The sequence below is a fragment of the Oppia nitens genome, unplaced genomic scaffold (assembly GCF_028296485.1).
Source record: "Oppia nitens isolate AA-2021 unplaced genomic scaffold, nextdenovo-longstitch-racon4-pilon3 scaffold1_pilon_pilon_pilon, whole genome shotgun sequence".
NCBI classification, from domain to species: Eukaryota; Metazoa; Arthropoda; class Arachnida; order Sarcoptiformes; family Oppiidae; genus Oppia; species Oppia nitens.
The window spans coordinates 6,933,942-6,954,716 of record NW_026533199.1 but is presented as its reverse complement, the minus strand read 5'-3'; the positions used below and the strand labels follow the sequence as shown (position 1 = coordinate 6,954,716).

The following is a 20,775-nucleotide window of genomic DNA, read 5'->3' as shown; positions in this document are numbered from 1 at the left end:
GCTATGGAACAACCATTTGTGGTGGTGTCCATACTTTCAACATCATTATAATTGTTCGTATCTTAATATGCCAAACATGTCGTACAACTATTGGTCTCAACCGATGATAACCGCCACTCATGCAAATCAATCAGTTGTAACACATAATGGACAGTCAGTATGGACTCAACATTTAGCTGCAGATAATATCAATGTTAGTCACTTCACGACATCAAACAATGGCGACAATAATAGAAAAGAGTTTCAGATCGAGAAACTCTATTCTTGTCGATTGTGTGATGACATGAAACTAGTCCGACAAGACCTGGAGTTCCGCAAACACGTTGAAAGCCATTTGGGAACCACTCGGCCCTTCAGATGTGACATTTGCACCAAACTATTCAACTATCGGTCCAATTGTCGCAATCATGTGATGGCTCACTGTGTAGTTCGCAAACACTTTGTCCGCAACAACTCATCTCAAGAGTAGATCAAGTGTTTTGTTTTGTTTTCATTTTTGTTTTTAATTTTTATATTTATTTAAATTCTCAATTTATTTTTTATCGGAATTTTTTTTCATTTAATTTAATTTACTAAAATTTATCCATTTTATATGCAAAAATAATTGATTAAATTATTGTAAATGTAATTTTAATAAATAAATTTTGTTATATATTTTATGTCGAATATAAATATTATTTATTTCTAAAAATTAGTTTTTATTAATTAACTTATTCTAATCACATCCATGTCCTCAAAGATATACTAAAACAACGTTATACACGTTAATCATAAATTATAACAATTAATTATAGTAATAATATTGTTAATTACGCTAAATACATATTTTTGAATTGATAATTATTGGTTAATGATATTCAAAAAAAATAAATAAAAAACTTATTAAATAATGACTGTTAAGGATAAAACTCAAGAGTGCAGACATGTCTCGCAAAAGAATTGGCAAATAATTTCGACGGCAGTAAGTAATGGGTCTGACATTGAATCCGTGCTATTAATCGATGGCTTTAATACTAAGCCTCTGTACATTCCGTCTCATAATTTCCGATTGGATTATCCTTATAATGAGATCAATCTGTTGCCTCCATTCTTCTACGACGAGAAAGAATTTCTTCAATGGTTTGTCAAACAGATCCAACCGAAAACATTTTATCTACGAATCCATGTCTGCAATGCCGTCGAACTGCTCACTAAAGTAGTGTTAAAATTCAGAAGTCTTAGTCAAATCAGTTGTCATTGGTTTATATTAACCAAAGAGTTCATCGAAATATTGGTTAAGAACTGTCGAAATATAGAAGTCGTAAACTTTGAGAATTCAATTGGTATTAACTATAGTTCTTGTCTTTTATTGAGTCAAATGACAAAACTAAAGCATTTGAATCTTTCCGGATGTGATATCTATGAAAACAGTATCGAAATGATACTTAAAAATTGCAAACAATTAATATCATTGAATATTAGCAACAATTGTGAGTTAACCGGTAGATGTCTTGTTTGGATTAACAGATCCATTGAAAGACTTGATCTTAGAGATTGTTGGAGATTAGATCCGCACGAATTGATTGCAATGTCTCGCATGAGATTAGACTCTTTGGTTGAATTACTGGCCAATAGTGGTATAAATGACGAGTCGATGACTGAAATATGTGTCAACTGTCCTAATATAAGACATTTAAATATAAGTTTTGATTACATTGAATATGACGACGACTGCGGTCGTAGAGTATTATCTGACTTTGGATTCAAAGAAATTGCAAAACTAAAAGATCTACAAATCCTTATCTTAAGACACGTCGGAAAGTTGACTGACATATCATTGCATAATATTCTTATGGGTTGTAATAATCTGACAAATTTGATACTCAATCTCAGACACAGACATCGACTTACAGATAATGCTGTCACAGATATAGCAGAGTTGTGTCCAAATCTAATATACTTTGAGTCCGTTCACAACCACTTCATTAAAGAGAAATCATTACTTAGTTTATCACAAATGAAAAACTTAGCGAAACTTGTTTTACGCGGCAATGAATTAGTTGACAATCAGGTGACAAATGTGATCAATGATTGTAATAATTTGGTTGATATTAATCTCGATGGTTGTAATGTCACTCAATTGGTTCTCATGGCTTGTATTAACAGATCAAAACAATTGCAGACAAGTGACCAAACATTGAATATATCACTGATTCGGACCAAAATTGATAGGAAAGTCCTCAATGAATGCCAATTACCACACAATCTAAGAGTTAGAGTCAGCGGACCAAACAATTTGGAGCATTACTCACAATTTGATGGCAAATCTGTGACAACTCAAAGACTCAAACTAATTGTTCCCTACTTTTGGTTAGACTATACATAAATGCTTACAATTAAGTTACAAACTATCAGTTATTTCATTTATTTTTAGTTATTTTATTTTAGTTATTAAATTATTAATTATTATATTATTAAATTAAATTAATTATATAATAAAACAACTTATTTATTGATTTTTGATTTATTTGTGTCAATAATTTAATGACAACTTTGTTATTATAATTCAATTATTTTTATTATTTTTTTATAACAAAAATTTGACAAACAATAAGATCTTCTGAAGACTTATTTGACAAATCATCGATATATATATATTTGACAAACAATTTGTGACAAAATTCAAGTTTTCTCAGACATTGTCTGCGGTTTAAGACATTCAATGAACAGATCATTACTTGTGTGGTTCGGGTGTCGGACACACTGTTTGGACAATAGTTAAGTCATTGATGTCATTGATGTCATTGATGTCATTGAAACAACATTTTTCATTATTTCTTATATTTTATATAATTATTATATATTTTAATTAATTGATTAATTGTTTGATTAAAATTAATTTAATGTGAAAACCAATTATTATTACCTATTATTAGATAATCTTTTATAATAAGTGTTATTAAAGTCTCAAACTATTTGTACAATTAATTTATAGAAAATATAATAACGTTATTCATGAATGAGTGTAACAGACTTTGTGAATAAATTAGAAATATTAGACAAATTGAATGAATTGTATTAATAGTATAAATGTTGACATCTATTGAGTGAATCATTGATTGAGTCATCAATTAATACAATGATTGCATAAGTTTTTAAAAGTTTCAACTCTTGAGTCATCTATAAATAGATAGCTTTAAAGCGCTTATAAAACGTTCGAACATTTGATGCAAACATTGAATCAGTGTTTGTATTGTTCGACAAAAACATTGATTTTAAGTGATTGTTGTGTTTTGTGTCGTCAAAGAAGATAACTATCACTCAATTGATCCTAAAGTCACCACAACTGACACAAAATGGTTCGACAAAAACAAGCGGAACCCGAGTTTCGAATTAAGCCGAGATCACAAATGGCCAAAAAGAGTACGTCGGGAGTGCCGCGCGACCAACTGTATTGGCAATCAACTAGTGGTCAACACGTGTCCACTCACACACCGAATCAAGAAGTGGACAATGAGTCGACAGATTCATCGGCCACTCGAAGGTCATCACAGTTTGCAATCGAGGCGTCCGATCGATTGAATCGCATTTTACAAACAAAGACTGGAAAGACAGGAAAAGGACACAAAAGTACTGGCGGTGGACAACAAGTCAAGAGACGGCCGTACAGACACAGACCCGGAACTATTGCTCTCAGAGAAATCAGAAGATACCAGAAGACATGCGAACTGCTAATCCCAAGACTTCCATTTCAACGATTGATCCGTGAGATCGCCGGCCAAATCCGCGACAATCTATTGTTTCAAACGGCGGCGCTTTCGGCACTTCAAGAGGCAGCCGAAGCATATCTGGTCGGACTGTTTGAAGACACAAATCTGTGCGCAATTCACGCCCGAAGAGTGACAATAATGCCCAGAGATATACAACTTTCGCGAAGAATTAGAGGAGAGAGAAGTTAAGACTGGATTTGATTGTCTCTTATTTAAGCATTTGTTTAACTTTCTTATAAAGTTATTATTATTATTATTATTATTACTATTATTATTATTATTATCGGTAACTCATTTAATGTCATTATATTTGCATTTATTTATAATTTTAATGATTTGTTTTTGTTTGATATATTTTTTTATTTCAATTACCGGTAATACCAAATTTTATACATAATTTTTTTCCTAATTTTTGTTGTAATTATTATTTGTTGTCAAAATTACTATTAAATTGAATAAAAATTGTTTGGATTTCATAAATTGTTTTTTATTTTTTGTTCTCTATTGAAATCACAGAAATAATCAATGAAATAGTTATAATAATTTGTATAATTAGCTAAAAATTTTCATAAATGTAATTAAGTTTGACATCAATTTGTAGACATAGTCTTAATATTAGGCAGTGATTCAATCAATTCATTCAACAATATCTCTATTTCTCACCAATTTTTTGGTTTTTTTTCTCAATACAAATAAGTTTTCATTTAAAACACAATTCAATAATATCACTGAAATTGTTTCCTATAAAAAATTTCTATTAATTATTAAATATTTTGCTTAATGAATAGCTCAATAAAAAAACATTTTCACAATCAATCACTGAAAAAATCAACAATTAGTTACAATTCAGTGATTTTGATTCATTTTGCAAACCATTTTCGTTGATATATTACTTTCAATTAATAAATATTTTATTATTTCATTAAAAATATTTTATTTGAAATTTTTATTTATTTATATATATATATATATATATTGTATATCAAATAAATCAAATAAAATTTAAATGCTAAAAATATTTATAATAAATATGAATAATGAGTTTTTAAAACAGTTAAAAATCGTTTTAATCAAAAAACATTTTTGTATATATTTTTGGAAAATATGCTAAAAGTATATATTTTTGAATAAATGTTTATCACATAAGCCATGAAATAATTTTGAATATTATTTTATAATAGGAAATCAATTGCAAAAAGTTAATTTAATGTTCACTTTTTTTTAAAATAACTATCAGTAAAAAGTTGTTACTAATTGCACCACTGATACACACTTTTTAGATATCAAAAAGCGGCCAATTTATGTGACTTTAAAACTAAGTAATTTAAAGTCACAATTTAGTTGTGAAGTGCAAAATGAATCAATCAGTGATATAATTATATTTAGTGCTATTAAATATATTATATATAATATATTAATATATTGTACGAAACTTGTAAAACTTACGAAACAATTTGTGATTTTTAGCTAATATTTTTTTTGGTTAAAATTTATAAAACCATTATAATTTTATGGCACTTATACTTTTAAATACATTAATTACAAATAAAACTTAATTATCAATAATCATATTAAATATCATGTCGTGAGACAATAGATGAAGTAATAAAAAAGTTGCTTTCATTTGGTATTGTGTTCTGGATTTCTATCAATGAATTCAATGACAACTAAAATGTGTAAATAATACATGAGTTGGTGTTTATCTAATGGAATCATCAATTAATTATCAATAATTATAAAAATTATAACAAATAATAATCTTTAAAATAGTAGTTTTAGACACATTTTGGTGTCGTTTCAATTGAATGGACAATAAAATAGTGAGAAAGGAATTGGAGAGACAAATGGCGACAAATGGTTTGAATGATTAGTTGACAAATGAGAAACTAATAGGCGATCGACGCTTCCTTATATTCGCTTCCTTCGAGTGTAAAGAAGTCTTCAAGTTTCCACTGAAGCGTTTCAAATGTTGGCCTTTTGAACGGATCCTTATGCCAACTCTCTAACATTATTTCGTATAACGCTTGAGGACAGCCTATATAATAATAATATCATAAACATAGTCAGTATCCATCAAATCATTAAATGGCAATTATGTCTTCAGAAAACTTTACTAATTTATCAATAGTTGCCTTCAATTCATTTTTAGAGCAAAAAGCTTTCATAACAATTATTAGTCATCAATAGTAATAATGTCTGTATTATTGGTTATATTTATAGTATTGAAAACAATATATTAAATGAATACATACCGGGAGGACATGGCATTCGGTAGCCGTGTTCCACCTGATGGAGTACTTCTGCATTTGTCATTCCGGGATATGGAATGCGGCCATAAGTTACCAGTTCTGTCAGTAATATACCGAAACTCCAAACATCAGATTTGATACTAAATTTACTATAATTTGCGGCCTCGGGAGCCGTCCATTTAATTGGAAATCGGGCGCCAACTCTGGCCTCATATTCATCTTCTTTGATAAGTCGAGCCAAACCAAAGTCTGCAATCTTCACGATATTGTTTTCACCGACTAATATATTACGTGCCGCGAGATCTCTGTGTATATAATTTTGTGACTCTAAGTACGCCATACCGGCTGCTATTTGTGCGGACATATCGATGAGTTGCGGTAACTTTAAAACTCTACCCTTTCCTTGTAAATACTCTAAAAGACTGCCGTATTTCATAAGTTCAGTGATGATATAAATGGGTTCTTCAAGTGTACAAACGGCATATAATTGGACCAATTTTGGATGTCTTAACTTTTTCATTATCTGAGCCTCAGCTAAGAAATCCTTGGGATCCATAGTTCCTGTAAATTATTGTTCATAAGTTTAGCTTAACATTTGTAATCTCATAGAAATAAGTCAACACATACCAGGTTTTAATGTCTTGATTGCAACGGGAGTGGTATTATTCCACATGCCTTCCCACACTTCACCGAACTGTCCCTGACCTAACTTGCGAACAAATTTCAATGAAGATCTATCTATTTCCCACTGATCTCTAGTATTATGTGAGAGACCACTAGTGGTAGGCTTTTCCACCTGAACACAGGCTTTACGTAAATTAACACAAAGTCCGTCGGCATCTTTGCTATAGTGGTCGACCAGTTCTTGTAGTGTACGGAATGGTGTGCGTCTGGCAATGAAAAAGCCCCCGTCATCTAACTGTCGGATCCGATAATGTTTAACAGTATCTCCGTCTCTGACAGACAATGAGTAGTCATTACGTCTGGACTCACTGTCCCTAATAAGAAAAGCACCATGCTCATTCTCTGATAATAACAATTTTTTCTCGGCCTCAACTCTCTTTATTTTACCGAAATACCACCTATTGATCAATCAATCAAACAAACAATATTTTATATAATAATATTCATTATTATTTTGATAATTTCGTTAAAAAATAATTATAATCATTATTCATGCAAAACATAGCACAAAATATTTTTAATATCAAACACAATAAAATACAATGTATTTTAATGTAGGTAATTGTGGATCATTTTAATCAACTTTAAAACCAATTTTTTTGCTTAAATATTTGCAATATTTTTACAAATAAATTCATTGGAAATACAGTTTTGCGGAAATATGTTAATAATCATATCATTGCATATAATCTACAAAACAAAAATTATTACTACATATAAACCTACCAAAAAAATGAATGACTAAAATAAATTAATATAATGAGCGCACAAAAAAAATAAATTTTAATTAATTTAAAACACAGGCAAAACATAAAACAATGGAAATAAAAATGCAAAAAATAGTCGATACTAGTAATTAAAATGAAAAATGCAATTCAATAAAGTGATTGAAATAATTGGTAGTAGTATTAGAAATAAATTACAGATAATTTTCTGGTCGTAATGATGAGGCACTTGAAGATAATGCTTGCGATGAGTTTCGCTTCAATATACAGTCTAGAGATCGGATCCAACTATTGTTTGAATTATTGTTAGTCGTATTAGTATTACACAAGTGATGCTGTGTTTTGTGATTATTATGATTGTGATGACAATGACTATTATTACTACAAATATCATGCATTTTGTCTCATAAACATAACACTATTATTAATAAAATAATATTTAATATACTCTATTAAATTACTATGAAACTAATTACAAAACAATTTGAAATCAAAATTAATAATAAATTTATTTACAATAATTACAATAAATTAATTAATTAAATCAATTAATTTGAGACATTTGAAACTCATACTTAAATAGGCACTAAAATATATAATAACATGTCTACTGAAGACTGTTAACTTAACTGTTAGATTGAAAACTATTGAATAACAGGTAATACCTATTTCGACAACTATTAGGAACGGTATATCTCAAGAGGACATCACAAGTGGGGTAGAACTAAGACAACACTAATTGTGTTCAGTCGACCGTAAGATTACTTGTTTTAAGCGAAAAATTACAAATAATACCAAACTTTGTCACTCTTGTTGTATATGTAATGTCAATATGATATGTTATGACATAATCTGTAACTATAACTTATATTCTATGTGTAAGCCAACAAAACATTGAATTTATTTAAATAATTTTTCTAATTCAATGAAAAACTAATTAAATGTATTTTTAAAACATTTATATATTTTATAAATTATTTCAAATGTAAAGTAAAAAAATATGAGATTATATTCAGTTAGACTTTTAATTGTAAACAATAGAATTAAACATTGACCTAATGTAATAATATTAACTAATTTTAGTTTAATTATTATTATTGCTATATTTTATTGAACTACGTTTTTCAGTTTAAATGTTTAGTAAAAATGCTAATTAATTTTAGATAACCTATAATAAAATGAATTAATGATTTCGAAAATAGATAATATATTTACTGAATTGTTAAAATGTGTTAAATAGCCTAAAAACTTGAAAATTGATGACAAATTACATTTAATATTTAACTTAATTATTCACAATATATTAACACCGATAATGTGATTAATGTCCAGTATATAACATTTAACTAAATACATAAGTCCTCATTCAGCCGTCTCTGACTGGTCTCAAGAGATGGAAATTCATAAATATTAAGCAATGTTTTAAATTTAAAAAAAGTAAATTAATGTTAAATTTTAAATATATTATTATAATAACTTATTATAAAAATTGATACATATCATTTGATATTTATATAATGTTTTAGTATTAAATTGATAATCAGTAAAAAACGTTTGTCTAGTCATAAAAAATATGAATCATAAGATATTGTAAATTATAAAATTAAATGTAATTTATATAATGGTTTAGTAAATGTTATTTGTTATTCAATGTGTGTACATCACAACAGACTAATATTATATTAACAATATTTATAAAAGTTAATTATATATCAAATATTTTAAAAATATTTTTTAGTTATTTTTATTTTGTCTTAAACAATGATGTAAATTCATTATTGAATCTAAACATAATATATTTTGTGGGAAAATCACTATTAATATAGTAAAAAATAAATTGTAATATCATGAATCAGATAGTATAATAATATGTTATTACGTTAATATTTATTTATCACTAAATATCAAATAATGTATACCATTATTTAATATCTACCATTTTATTTAAATATAATTCTAAACCAGTTTTAAAATCTAAAAATATTTAAAATCAATTAACTTTTGGTGAAAACTATGTTCAGTTAACAATTAACTTTTCAAACACACTCATTGCATATTTTAACATCTAATTTAACTCTTTAATTAATTGTTTTTAAGATAAAATAAATGCTTTATTATAAAAATAGTTTATTAATGTAATAAAATTCGTTATACATATAATTTTATCTGAAATAAATTATTATTAATAAACTGAATTATACTTTAACTCATTTAATTGTTCGCTAAATTAAAAATTGATAAAATTATATAATTTTTGTAAAGTAATATTAATTGACACAATTTATAAAATACCATAAAAACTGACGTCTTTTAAGTTTAATTTAATATAAAACATCAAACATTGTATAGAAATATATTTAATAATACTGTAATATATGCAACAATTTGTATAAAATAATTAAAATTGATATCAAATATTGAGATGACATTTATTAATTTGAATTTAAATAAACTAATTTCTATAGAGTAAGCAGTTATATGATATATGATAAGTTGAAATAAAAACATTTGCATTAATATATAACACGAATATATGGCATAATAATTGGTTTGACAGCCATATCTACCATAAAATATTACAAGTGTTACATCAATTTTACTCAATTTTCTTTTGTCATAAAACAGTATTTCCTTTAAAAATCAATCAAAAACTTTAATAAGAAAATTAATAATCTTTGAAATTATTATAAATTATATTTCATTGAAAATTACTTTTCAAAAGAACGTAAAAATTATTATTCATATAATAAATAATTGAAAAACAATTTCATGTTATAATAATTATAATAATAATTGCATTTATATAATTCTTTCATATTTGTTGCAGGCTATTTCAATTAACATTTTTCAAAAAATAGCTTATTATAAATAAAACTAAATATTTTTTTAACAAAAAATAAAATAAAAATAAACATAAAAGATAATTAATATATTTAAATTTTACGATAACTTAAATTACAATACTTTAGGTAAATAAAAGACTATAATATGCTGATAATTAGTTCATATTTACAAAACAATTTAATTGAATGCTATTTTGCGATTAATTAAAATATATAACTAATTATACCGATTCACAGGTAAATTATCTCATTATCATAAAACACAATAAATTTTAAACTAAGAAATCTATTGTGACATTAAAAATATTGACAATAAATCACTTAATAAAAGCATTAATATTACTTATCAAAAGTAATTTAGTAATTATACTATTTTCAAAAAATAAGAGTCTATTATGAGTTCAGTTATATAATTAGTAAAATAATAAATTGGTTTAAGAGGTCGGCGTCGTGACGATTGCCACTCATTTCGTGAATATATTATAACTATATTTAAAACTAAACAATAATATTATAAAGTCATATACAGTAAAAATACAGCATATGTTTATGAAAATAGTAACCAACAAACAAAAAACTAGTAAATAATAATTAAAATGAAATCATTGCAAACAACAAGTTTTTGCACTGATTCTTGGCGTCCGTTATATACATTAAATAATTATTATTTCCAATAAAATAATAATATGTACTAACAGGTAGTTTTATATATTTTTATATTTAAGATCATTTGACAATATAATTATATCGTAAATAAAAAAACATTAATTATAAATAAATCAACAGCAATGCAATTAAGATAAAACAATACATAATAAACTAAAAAGAGAAACCAGAAAAGTAATATATATATATATAATATGTAATTTTAATGACAATTGAAATGTTACTTTAAATATCTTGTAATCATAGGGATGACATTAACTATATTAGGACACTATTTATATAATTTTACATAATTATTAAGGTTATCTCTAACTTTAATAGTATAGCTTAAACTACTGAATAAATTTTAGTCATATTAAAAGGTGTGTTAAGGTGTAATAGAAATTTAAATTAAAAACCTATTTTTGGTGTATTCAACACAATAACAAAAATAACTGCAAGCAATGTAAAATAAATGCAAACTAAAATAATAAAAATTAATAAACAAAAAATATTTGATAAAGTATTCAAAATAAAAGTTTTCTATTTTTCTGCAAATTTCGTATTAAATTTGTTAATTAAAATATATAACAACTGATTAAATAATAGAAAATTGTTTTTTAATTTTACATAAATTAAATATTTAGTTTAAGTCAATCATGTATTAAATAATTTAAAAAATTGTTTTTTCGAAAATATTATTCAAAAGTATTCAAACTCCTGGAGGCTATGAAAGACATTGAAAGCAATAATATCAGCTAAATGTATAAAACATTATATTTCATTGGATAACAAATTAATTAATTATAAAAAATTGTAAAAATAATTAATTTACAAAAATTGTCAATAAAAAAACAACAATAAAAAACAAACGATAAATATTTGTAAAAATGCTAAACAAATACATTTGATATTTAAAAAAACAAAATGCTTTGTTGTATAGTATATAATAGTATAGATATGGTATACATACGGTTCGGCCTCAATGGACTTGAGTTTGGCCACATAGTTGGATGGTATATATCCCTCTAATTTGGTTTGTTTAGATCTGGCAAACCACCAGTCTCCCTGAGTATCATTGATAATCTCCAAGTGCTCGCCTTTCTTGAAGCTCAAGTCTTCATCAGTTCGGGCGTCGTAGTCATACAGTGCCACAAACACCTTAGCGTTAAGACAACTGCCCAGCGATTGTTGGCCACCGTTGACACCCATCTGGTCGCCTCCCATTGGGTCACCAGTGGTAAGACTGGCTGGTGGCGGATGACTGCCACCATTTAGTCCATTCATTGGTCCAAAATTGTTAGGTCTTTGATCAGACATTGGCACCGGAGGGGCGGTTATCACTTCCAGTGGATGAGGCATTACTGGTCCACTGGTCCGCAACACATCCGAAGCAGATGTGAGTCCATTGACATGTTGGCCACTGCCGGGCCTTTTAGGTGTGCTGTTTGTACAACAGTTACCCATTTTATGTCAACACAACTGTCCAACTATTGCATCGATTTTAAGCACACATAAGAATACAATCACTTGTTTGTCACTTAAGATGTCATAATCATCATTATATCGTTCAAAATAATTAAACAAATAAATCAATAATTCATTGGATCAGTTCATCACCTGATCATACACTTAGACAGCGATTGTGAGTCAACTCAAGTGACGGCCATTTGATATGACATACAGTGTTGTCATTGCATTCACTGCTCATTCACTACTCATTGACTGCACTTCACTATGTATTTCAATGCACTCACTCTCTCTCTCTTTCATACATAACATACTATAAGCCAATGTCTGATACATTAATACATTAAAAATATTATTAATTCAATAATACTGTAAAATACAGTACAAAAACACATTCAGTTATTACGTCAAACATTGCCATATATTGATTAACATTTTATTTTTAATTAATTATAATAATTAACTAATTAATTGAATTGAATTATATTAATATAGTTAGCAATTATTTGTTAATTTAGTTTATAATCAATTGTCAAAATAATTAAATAATATTTAAGTTTTAACATTAAAATCAATGAATGACTAAAAATAACGTTCACTTAAATTAATATCATATAAAATATTTGTTTCAATTGTTTAATGCATTCAATCATATCATTTGATTTGATCCATAGTATTGATAATTTGATAAACAATTGATATAATTATTTGGACAATAGATTTGATTAATTAATCAATTGATTAAGTGATTGTCATCAATAACAATGTCGAAGAATAGTGATCTCATCGATATCTGTAACAATATAGTGGTTTGTATTGAAACACGTGTTGTAAATATCGATAAATTTTATTATTTTTATAATTATATTACCGTTTATTCAGAAATGGATCAACAAATCAATTAAATCTAAAGACATTGCAAAGTTGGTTGATATATGCGATGTCAATAAATATGATAATAAATACACTATTGATGACATCAGACAAGTTGTGGACACGGCTTTCAAACAAAAGTCACAACAATTAGTTAATGTATTGATAACTTAATTGTAATTATTGGACATTATTTTATATATTTTATTGAACTGTTTAGGAAAATGATCTGTTATTTGAAAATATTGAGGACCTCTTAAATATGTCAATATTGGCGGCAAGACATGAGATATGTCCGGGAAATCTTCCGGTTATGCTTTTGTCTGATATATTTGATTGTCGGACATTAGATGAATGTCAACAGCTATTTGTTTTGATTGAAAACAAAGTCGACATTTGGAAGGAAGAAGTCTTCTTTAAAAATGTCAAAAACCAATTATTGCGATCTTGTAATGATCTGTTGAGACGACTTTCCCGCTCTCAGGACACAGTATTTTGCGGTCGAATTCTTGTATTTTTAGCACATTTTTTCCCATTTTTTGAACGTTCGGGTCTTAATCTCATATCAGAGTTTAATCACGAAAATGCCACTACTTTTGCTGTTGAAGACAATATACTAAGCGAATCAATTGCAAGTGTCTCGCATTCACAGGACGAACACGAAAGCAAAGAATCTGAGAAAATACTCGTGGATTACAATTTTTACCGAAAGTTTTGGCAATTGCAAGACTCGTTTAGAAATCCAAACAGTTGTTACAATCGGACGCAATGGAAACAATTACAGACATATACTAATGATATACTTCAAGCCTTCAGTAGCTTTAAATTGGATCCAAACTCTTGCGCCAATTTTCAGGGTTTGGGTGATAATAATAGCGATAATTTATATTTTGCCAAATATTTGACAAATCAACGGTTACTTGAATTACAATTAAGTGATTCCAATTTCAGACGATATATTTTAGTTCAGTTTCTTATTTTATTTCAATACTTGACATCAAATGTTCGCTTTAAACAAGAGGTACATTCGTTGACTGAAGATCAGTCAATTTGGGTCACAGAAACTACTAATAAAATTAATGAACTCATAGAAGAAACACCACCTCATGGTCCAGAAGTACGAAAAAGCATCGAAAAGATATTAAAACGCGAAGAGTTTTGGAATAATTGGAAGAATGATGGCTGTCCTGAACTGAAACCTATCACTGAAAATGAAAGCGAAATGAAGAAAACTGAAACCAGTATTAAACAGACGTATACTCGTAAACGTAAATTAGGTGATGAATTGAAAGAAGCCGAGAGTCAGAACCGAATACTTATTGGTAATCAAGAGTTAAATACTATTTGGAATCTTTGTGCTGACAATTGGGAATCCTGTCGGTCAAAGAAAAGACTATTTATTCCATCAGTTGAGAAGTTCTTTGAAAACGCTGTCAAAGCAACTCATAAACAACGACAAGAGATATGTTCAGACAGTGATTTCACGTGGAGAGCACTGCGTCTTCTCAGCCAAAAGAGTCATCACTTTTTCTCTCCAAGCAATCAAGTGGTCAAAACAGTAAACAGTCATTTGGAAACAGTTGTCGAAAAATTATCCAAAGAGTTTCCCACAACTATTCATAATAACAATAACGACTTTGACATCGATGACGCCGAAGATATTAGTGATGATGAACTGCTTAAGAATGTTGATCCAAATACCACTCCCAACACACCTAATGATTACTCTAATGAAGCCGATAATACAGAAATGGTTTGATACTGTATAACATTATAAATATTATTTTATAAACGACATATTCATCAATCATTAAAATCATTTTTATTTAATTTATAAATTGATAATAAAATTTATTTTAAACATTTATTTTATTGCAAATATGGAGTACAAAATTTTTATCGTTTTATTATTATCTGTTTAAAAATAGATAACGATTGACGTAATATATTAATTGTTAACAAATTTCAAATAATCCTTTCCCGACGGCAAGTCAACCACGCGTTGTCCTTCAATGTTAGCGCCGGGTTTGACAATGAGATCGCCGCCAACTTTCCAGTCAACCGGAGTCACGACATCCGTTCGTTTTGCAGTCAATTGCAGTGAATCGATGAGACGTAAGATTTCATTCATATTACGTCCCGTCGACGCCGGGTAACTGATTATGGCTTTGACTCTTTTGTCGGGACTAATGACAAACACTGCCCGCACTGTAATCATCTTATCGGAACCCTTTAGGTACAAGACATGCATTTAATGACAATTTATATCATTTATTTATATACTTAGATAGTAATAGCTATTTATATCATATAGAAATTAAAATCATATCATACCTTATCTAACATCCCAATCATGTTGGCTATTGTGCCGCTCTGGTCACCAATTATTGGATACGGCACTTGACATTGACAATAATGACTGACGTCTTGAGCCCATTTGTTGTGGTCGTCCACTGAATCACAACTGATTAGTAAAACTTTGACATTTCGTTTGTCAAACTCGTTGTTTAGTTGCGAAAGTCGACCAATTTCTGTGGTGCAGACGGGAGTAAAGTCCGACGGATGAGACAATAATAGCGCCCATTTGTCAGCCAAATAGTCGTACAAATTGATAGTACCGGCGGTCGATTGGGCAGTAAAGTTGGGAAACGTTTCGCCCAAATTCAACATTGTTTGGTCTCTTCAATCACTAATTACTTGATATCAATGTCTTAAATGGACAACAAAACCGATTTAGTGTTCATCACATTATATGACAATACAAACCAATAAATGCCTTAATTATAATAATACTTACAATCAATTCAAGTATAATCACTGTATTATCGACTTTTAAGTTATACTCAATTTAATTGATTTGTTTATGTAATATAACTTCAAGTTTGCATTCAATGCTTTAACTATTAATATTAACTAAACTATAGGTCAATACATCTACTGTTTTGGTTAGCAATGCCTCTCATATCCTCTCTATCTATTGGTTTCGTCAAAAACACATTCAAGTTATACAACGATAATCATTGAAAATGATAGACATTTTAATATATAGTTTTGACAAATAATTTTAATTTTGTTCTCATCTCTAACCATGTTATCCATAATATCAACATTTTTAAATAATAATTACCGTATTGTAAATAATCTACACTTTTTATATAAAATATAAACATTTAGCATATTCAAATACCTTAATAATTACATTCATGATAAAATCATATAATATATACTATAATATCATATAATAAAAATAACATTTTATTGAGTAAATAGTATTTAATAATCAATTTTGTTGTGCATCAAAGTTTATTTTTTAGAAACAATTAAATATAAGTTTATGTCAATTGTTAAGTAGTCTATTTGTTATTAAAGTGAGGGTACAATAAATACTTTTTATATAATATAGTGACTAGAATTTGAGATTGTACTATTAATATGTAATTATATTATATTTAGTGATGAATATATTGTTATTTTAATAAATCAGTGTAAAATAATAATGAAATTATGATTTAGACATTTTTTTAGAAATAAAATATATCTATACAGTATATTAAGTAGATTATAATTTTAAATAAAAATATATTTAAATTAAAAGTAATATAGTGAATTTGTCTAAATTTTTTTTTGATAGTTAGAAATGATGCAAAATTATTCATATAATATTACACATTATTTAGAAAAATTCACTTAATATTACGGATATATAAATTTATTTAGATTTTGTCAATAATACATAATAGGAAATGATGTTTCAGATTCATATACTTTTAAAACGAATGGTTACCATAAATAACAATTTTAAACTAACGATTAAATTGACAGAAAAGCTATTAGATGACTAACATAGAGATCATTATCTTATTAGACATCATTAGGTTTTGGTAGAGCATTGTTAGGTGTTTGAGTTGTCGATTGGTCCGATTGGTGTGCAGTTGCAGTGCTTTGTGATTCAGGAGTTGGTGATGATGTCTGTTGTGAGATACCAGAGTCGGGAACAAACTTGAATTCACTTGATTTGGTAGCCGTTTCATAGTCAGGAGGCGCACAGCTTTTAGTTGCCTCGTCATAATCAGGCGGTGCCATATGTGGTGGCGGAACCATTATAGACGGAATTGCCATCTAATCAATTAGTATGTAAACAATCATTTTAATATATTAAACATAAAAGAAATTAATATATAACATATCTAAAGGTTAATGAAATTAAATAAAAATATTGTAATAACACTAACACTCAAATTATTGACATAAGTTATTATATGCAATATATTTCTAAGAGATATATAAACCAAATACAATTGAATTGTTGTATAAATAATATAAGCTCTCAAAATAAATTATATAAATATTTTGTTAATGAAATTAATACATAAAAAATATTTGCTTTTAATTATTATATTCATTGCTTATTTATTATTGCATCAATTGGTTGAATAAAAACTCAAGTCTATGAAAATAATTTTGTATATAAAACAACAATATAATGATTAATTCAATGTCTTTTATGAAATAAAATAAATGATTAAATCGATAGACAAGCAAATTGGTGTCTATTTGATAGATAAACACAGAGATAAAGATAACAAAATAATTGGATTGAGAGAAGTTAGTTGAGACAGAGGTAGTAGTAGTAGTAGTACTCAAACAATCGTAGGTTTATTGCATGGAATAAACATATTAAAGATAGTGTCGTTAAAATAGACGGACCGTAAAGTCAAAGATATGAAAGAAAGATTCAAAGCAAACAAATCACAAAAAATATATTATAGTATAAGATATCTGTAACTGTATTTCATTTGATATAATATACGGTATGTCAACACATAATAACACATCAATAATATACATAAGAGATGAAAGAGAAATAGAGAGATAAATCCGTTTCATTATTAGTAATGTGATCAACAACTTGCCATTATATACTATATATATATATTATTCATTATCATTATCTTCATCTAAATAATCAACAAATGTTTATATTATATAAAGTGTATAACAGCTAAGTATATAATCTTTGAAGCAAATCATACTAATCACTAATAAATGACATTACATTTATTATTTAATTTTAGATAAACAAGAAAATATAATTTTGTTAATTATATTTATTCACAATTGTGGTTATCATTTGGTCAAAACATTATCACATTGCGATCAACTTGTTGTCCGATTGCCCACTGTGTTAGATCATAAGGTAAACACAATATACACTAATTTACAAAACTAACCCTGCATCTTTACTGTTAATATCTCTACAACTATATAATGAAATTTAATCAAATTCGTCTAAAAATAAATAAAACTCACCAGAAATATCTCATAAAATTATCAGAAAATAAAGTATTTTTAATAATCATAAAATAATACGAAAATAATTAAAAAATAAGGCGACAAACTTGTGTTAACACTCAACTGGATTCACTTAAATGTTATACAAATCAATGCTGAGATCAATTGTAAATTAAATCAATGGTGATTTTAATTATTATGTAATTTTATTATTAAAAATATTTATTAAAAAAATTATTGGAATTAATTGATTTTGTAAAGTAGTGTAACTAAACTAACGGTAATTCAATTGTAAAAATTATTTTTCAATAGACATTCAATCTATGATATATACAAGAATTTTGTCTCGTTTATCACAAATTATGTAATTATTTTGGCATAAATTTGGAAAAATATTTTTTTTTGCATTTTTGATTACATAATTTGATAGAGTATTTAAACTAATATTTATCAAAATAAATTATAGTTAAAAAATTGTAGTAAATTTAGTAATTATATTAGCTTAAGTAAAGTGTTATACATACTGTATTCAATAGATTTAATAAATATTGATTACAAGAGAGATATCAATTGACGTAATTAACACTTTTTATGGTTATAATTGACAGCTATTATAATCAGTCATCAAATTCAAAATCATCTCAAGCGATATAATTTTATTTTTTAAAATATATTTGTATAACAAAAAAAAACTTGAAATTTAAAACTAACATGTCTTTCATTTTACTGTATATTATTGATAATATTTTTGGTCAATTTAACATAACATTTAAATGCTATTTGTTGTAATACTTTTATACTGTATATTAAATTTTAGTCATTGATTATTGCAATTTCAATATCAAATAGCATTCATTGTTATAGTAAATGTCCTAAAAATGTGATAAAAATTTATTGAAATTAATGCAAAATAAGTTTGAAAATATCTAAAACTGAAACTAACATTTGAAATGAAAATAGACATTAAATGTAAGATTCATCTAAAATACTGTCATTAATCAATTTAAAGACAAATAAATGATAACAAATGTATTCAAATGCTTGTGTCATATATCAAATAGTATGAAATATACTCACATCTTGTGTAATATTATGGTTAAAGTGCGGCAAATGTAAGGGTAGAACCAATTCTTTCATACGAAGATAACGATAGCACTTCCAAACGACACATAAGAAGTAACTCTTGAAGAGTACAATGAGTGTCATCAACAGCAACGAACTCGTGTAGACATTGTTAGAGCTGGCATTTGGCCACAGATGACGCATATCAAGAAACGTGTTGCTTGTCCTGCGGTCGACCCAATTCTGGTAGTGGTTGCCATTCGGGTGGGCGTAAAGTGAAGTCAAGAATTGAGGTAAAGTAAACAAAAAGTCGATAAATTGAATGCCAAAGAAGGGCAGGATATATGTCGGTCTCGATTTGATCACTCCATACAATAGCATCGCTGATACCATCGATAACAACATATAGACCACAATCGCCAGTGAAGCCGAAGCTGAACGGTTCGAGTCCGACAACGACTGGATGTACGCCGAGTCAGAGTAAGACAGAAGAGCTATTGTTACGATACCACAGATAAGTGATCCGCCCTTTTGGACAACAAATACAATTAAGTTAATAATTATGACATCAATCATCACTACTAATACTAACCAGATTGACGAGTGCCACGAATATAGTAGCAGGTCTTACGTGAAGACATAAACAATAGGCATGTCTTTCAATTGAAGCCATACTGTCATCCATTATCACCAATTGATTACTATTTTTATCAAAACTCAGTCAAAACAATATATCAAAAATAATTCATTTCAATATTTAAATAATTCATAAATATATGTAACGAACTTAAAGGCAATTCAATTAATAATTGTTTCAATTAATAATAATTAATAATAATTATCGTAAAAATCATTTACATTTGAATGTCATTTCAAATATTGTTTTTATTTTTGTTTAACAGTTTTGACTAAACATTGAAAAATTCACACCAAATATGGCCTCAAATATACAATAATATACAATATATTCATTAATACTATATATTGTATTAAATATTAACCGACAATTTGGGTCAAACATAAATATCGTTGAATTTTATATAAGTTTCAATAAGTGTAATCAATTAGACTGTTATACCGTAAGTATGTATGAGTAAAGTATAAAATTAATATAAATTTTATTAAAATAAGCAATTAATAATTTGATCATGGTAAATTATATATTAAATTGAGTTAAACTATT

General features: G+C 27.2%; 6 protein-coding genes across 6 annotated transcripts; 3 read left to right on the top strand and 3 right to left on the bottom strand.

The window, feature by feature from the left end:
• Positions 1–874: 874 nt before the first annotated feature.
• LOC128966445 (F-box/LRR-repeat protein 7-like) lies at positions 875–2,365 on the top strand. The gene has a single exon (XM_054313296.1). It carries the CDS (start codon positions 890–892, stop codon positions 2,363–2,365), a length of 1,476 nt encoding a protein of 491 aa, XP_054169271.1. The 5' UTR covers positions 875–889.
• A 757-nt stretch (positions 2,366–3,122) lies between these two features.
• On the top strand, positions 3,123–4,030 carry LOC128952588 (histone H3.3C-like). Its single transcript, XM_054298005.1, has one exon. It carries the CDS (start codon positions 3,336–3,338, stop codon positions 3,936–3,938), a length of 603 nt encoding a protein of 200 aa, XP_054153980.1. The 5' UTR covers positions 3,123–3,335; the 3' UTR covers positions 3,939–4,030.
• Positions 4,031–5,130: 1,100 nt separating this feature from the next.
• Positions 5,131–12,667, bottom strand: LOC128952767 (tyrosine-protein kinase Src42A-like). Its single transcript, XM_054298207.1, has 4 exons — positions 11,869–12,667; positions 6,626–7,080; positions 6,002–6,559; positions 5,131–5,784 (listed from the first exon to the last, which is right to left on the bottom strand). Exons 1-4 carry the CDS (start codon positions 12,360–12,362, stop codon positions 5,636–5,638), a joined length of 1,656 nt encoding a protein of 551 aa, XP_054154182.1. The 5' UTR covers positions 12,363–12,667; the 3' UTR covers positions 5,131–5,635.
• A 318-nt stretch (positions 12,668–12,985) lies between these two features.
• Positions 12,986–15,098, top strand: LOC128951958 (THO complex subunit 1-like). The gene is made up of 3 exons (XM_054297268.1): positions 12,986–13,174; positions 13,248–13,397; positions 13,459–15,098. The coding sequence occupies exons 1-3, from the start codon at positions 13,130–13,132 to the stop codon at positions 14,995–14,997; spliced, it is 1,734 nt and encodes a 577-aa protein (XP_054153243.1). The 5' UTR covers positions 12,986–13,129; the 3' UTR covers positions 14,998–15,098.
• A 26-nt stretch (positions 15,099–15,124) lies between these two features.
• On the bottom strand, positions 15,125–16,154 carry LOC128951966 (1-Cys peroxiredoxin-like). The gene is made up of 3 exons (XM_054297278.1): positions 16,036–16,154; positions 15,573–15,948; positions 15,125–15,468 (listed from the first exon to the last, which is right to left on the bottom strand). Exons 2-3 carry the CDS (start codon positions 15,906–15,908, stop codon positions 15,187–15,189), a joined length of 618 nt encoding a protein of 205 aa, XP_054153253.1. The 5' UTR covers positions 15,909–15,948; positions 16,036–16,154; the 3' UTR covers positions 15,125–15,186.
• Positions 16,155–16,881: 727 nt separating this feature from the next.
• On the bottom strand, positions 16,882–20,522 carry LOC128951963 (lysosomal-associated transmembrane protein 4A-like). The gene is made up of 3 exons (XM_054297274.1): positions 20,185–20,522; positions 19,608–20,120; positions 16,882–17,357 (listed from the first exon to the last, which is right to left on the bottom strand). Exons 1-3 carry the CDS (start codon positions 20,275–20,277, stop codon positions 17,100–17,102), a joined length of 864 nt encoding a protein of 287 aa, XP_054153249.1. The 5' UTR covers positions 20,278–20,522; the 3' UTR covers positions 16,882–17,099.
• Between the last annotated feature and the right edge of the window lie 253 nt (positions 20,523–20,775).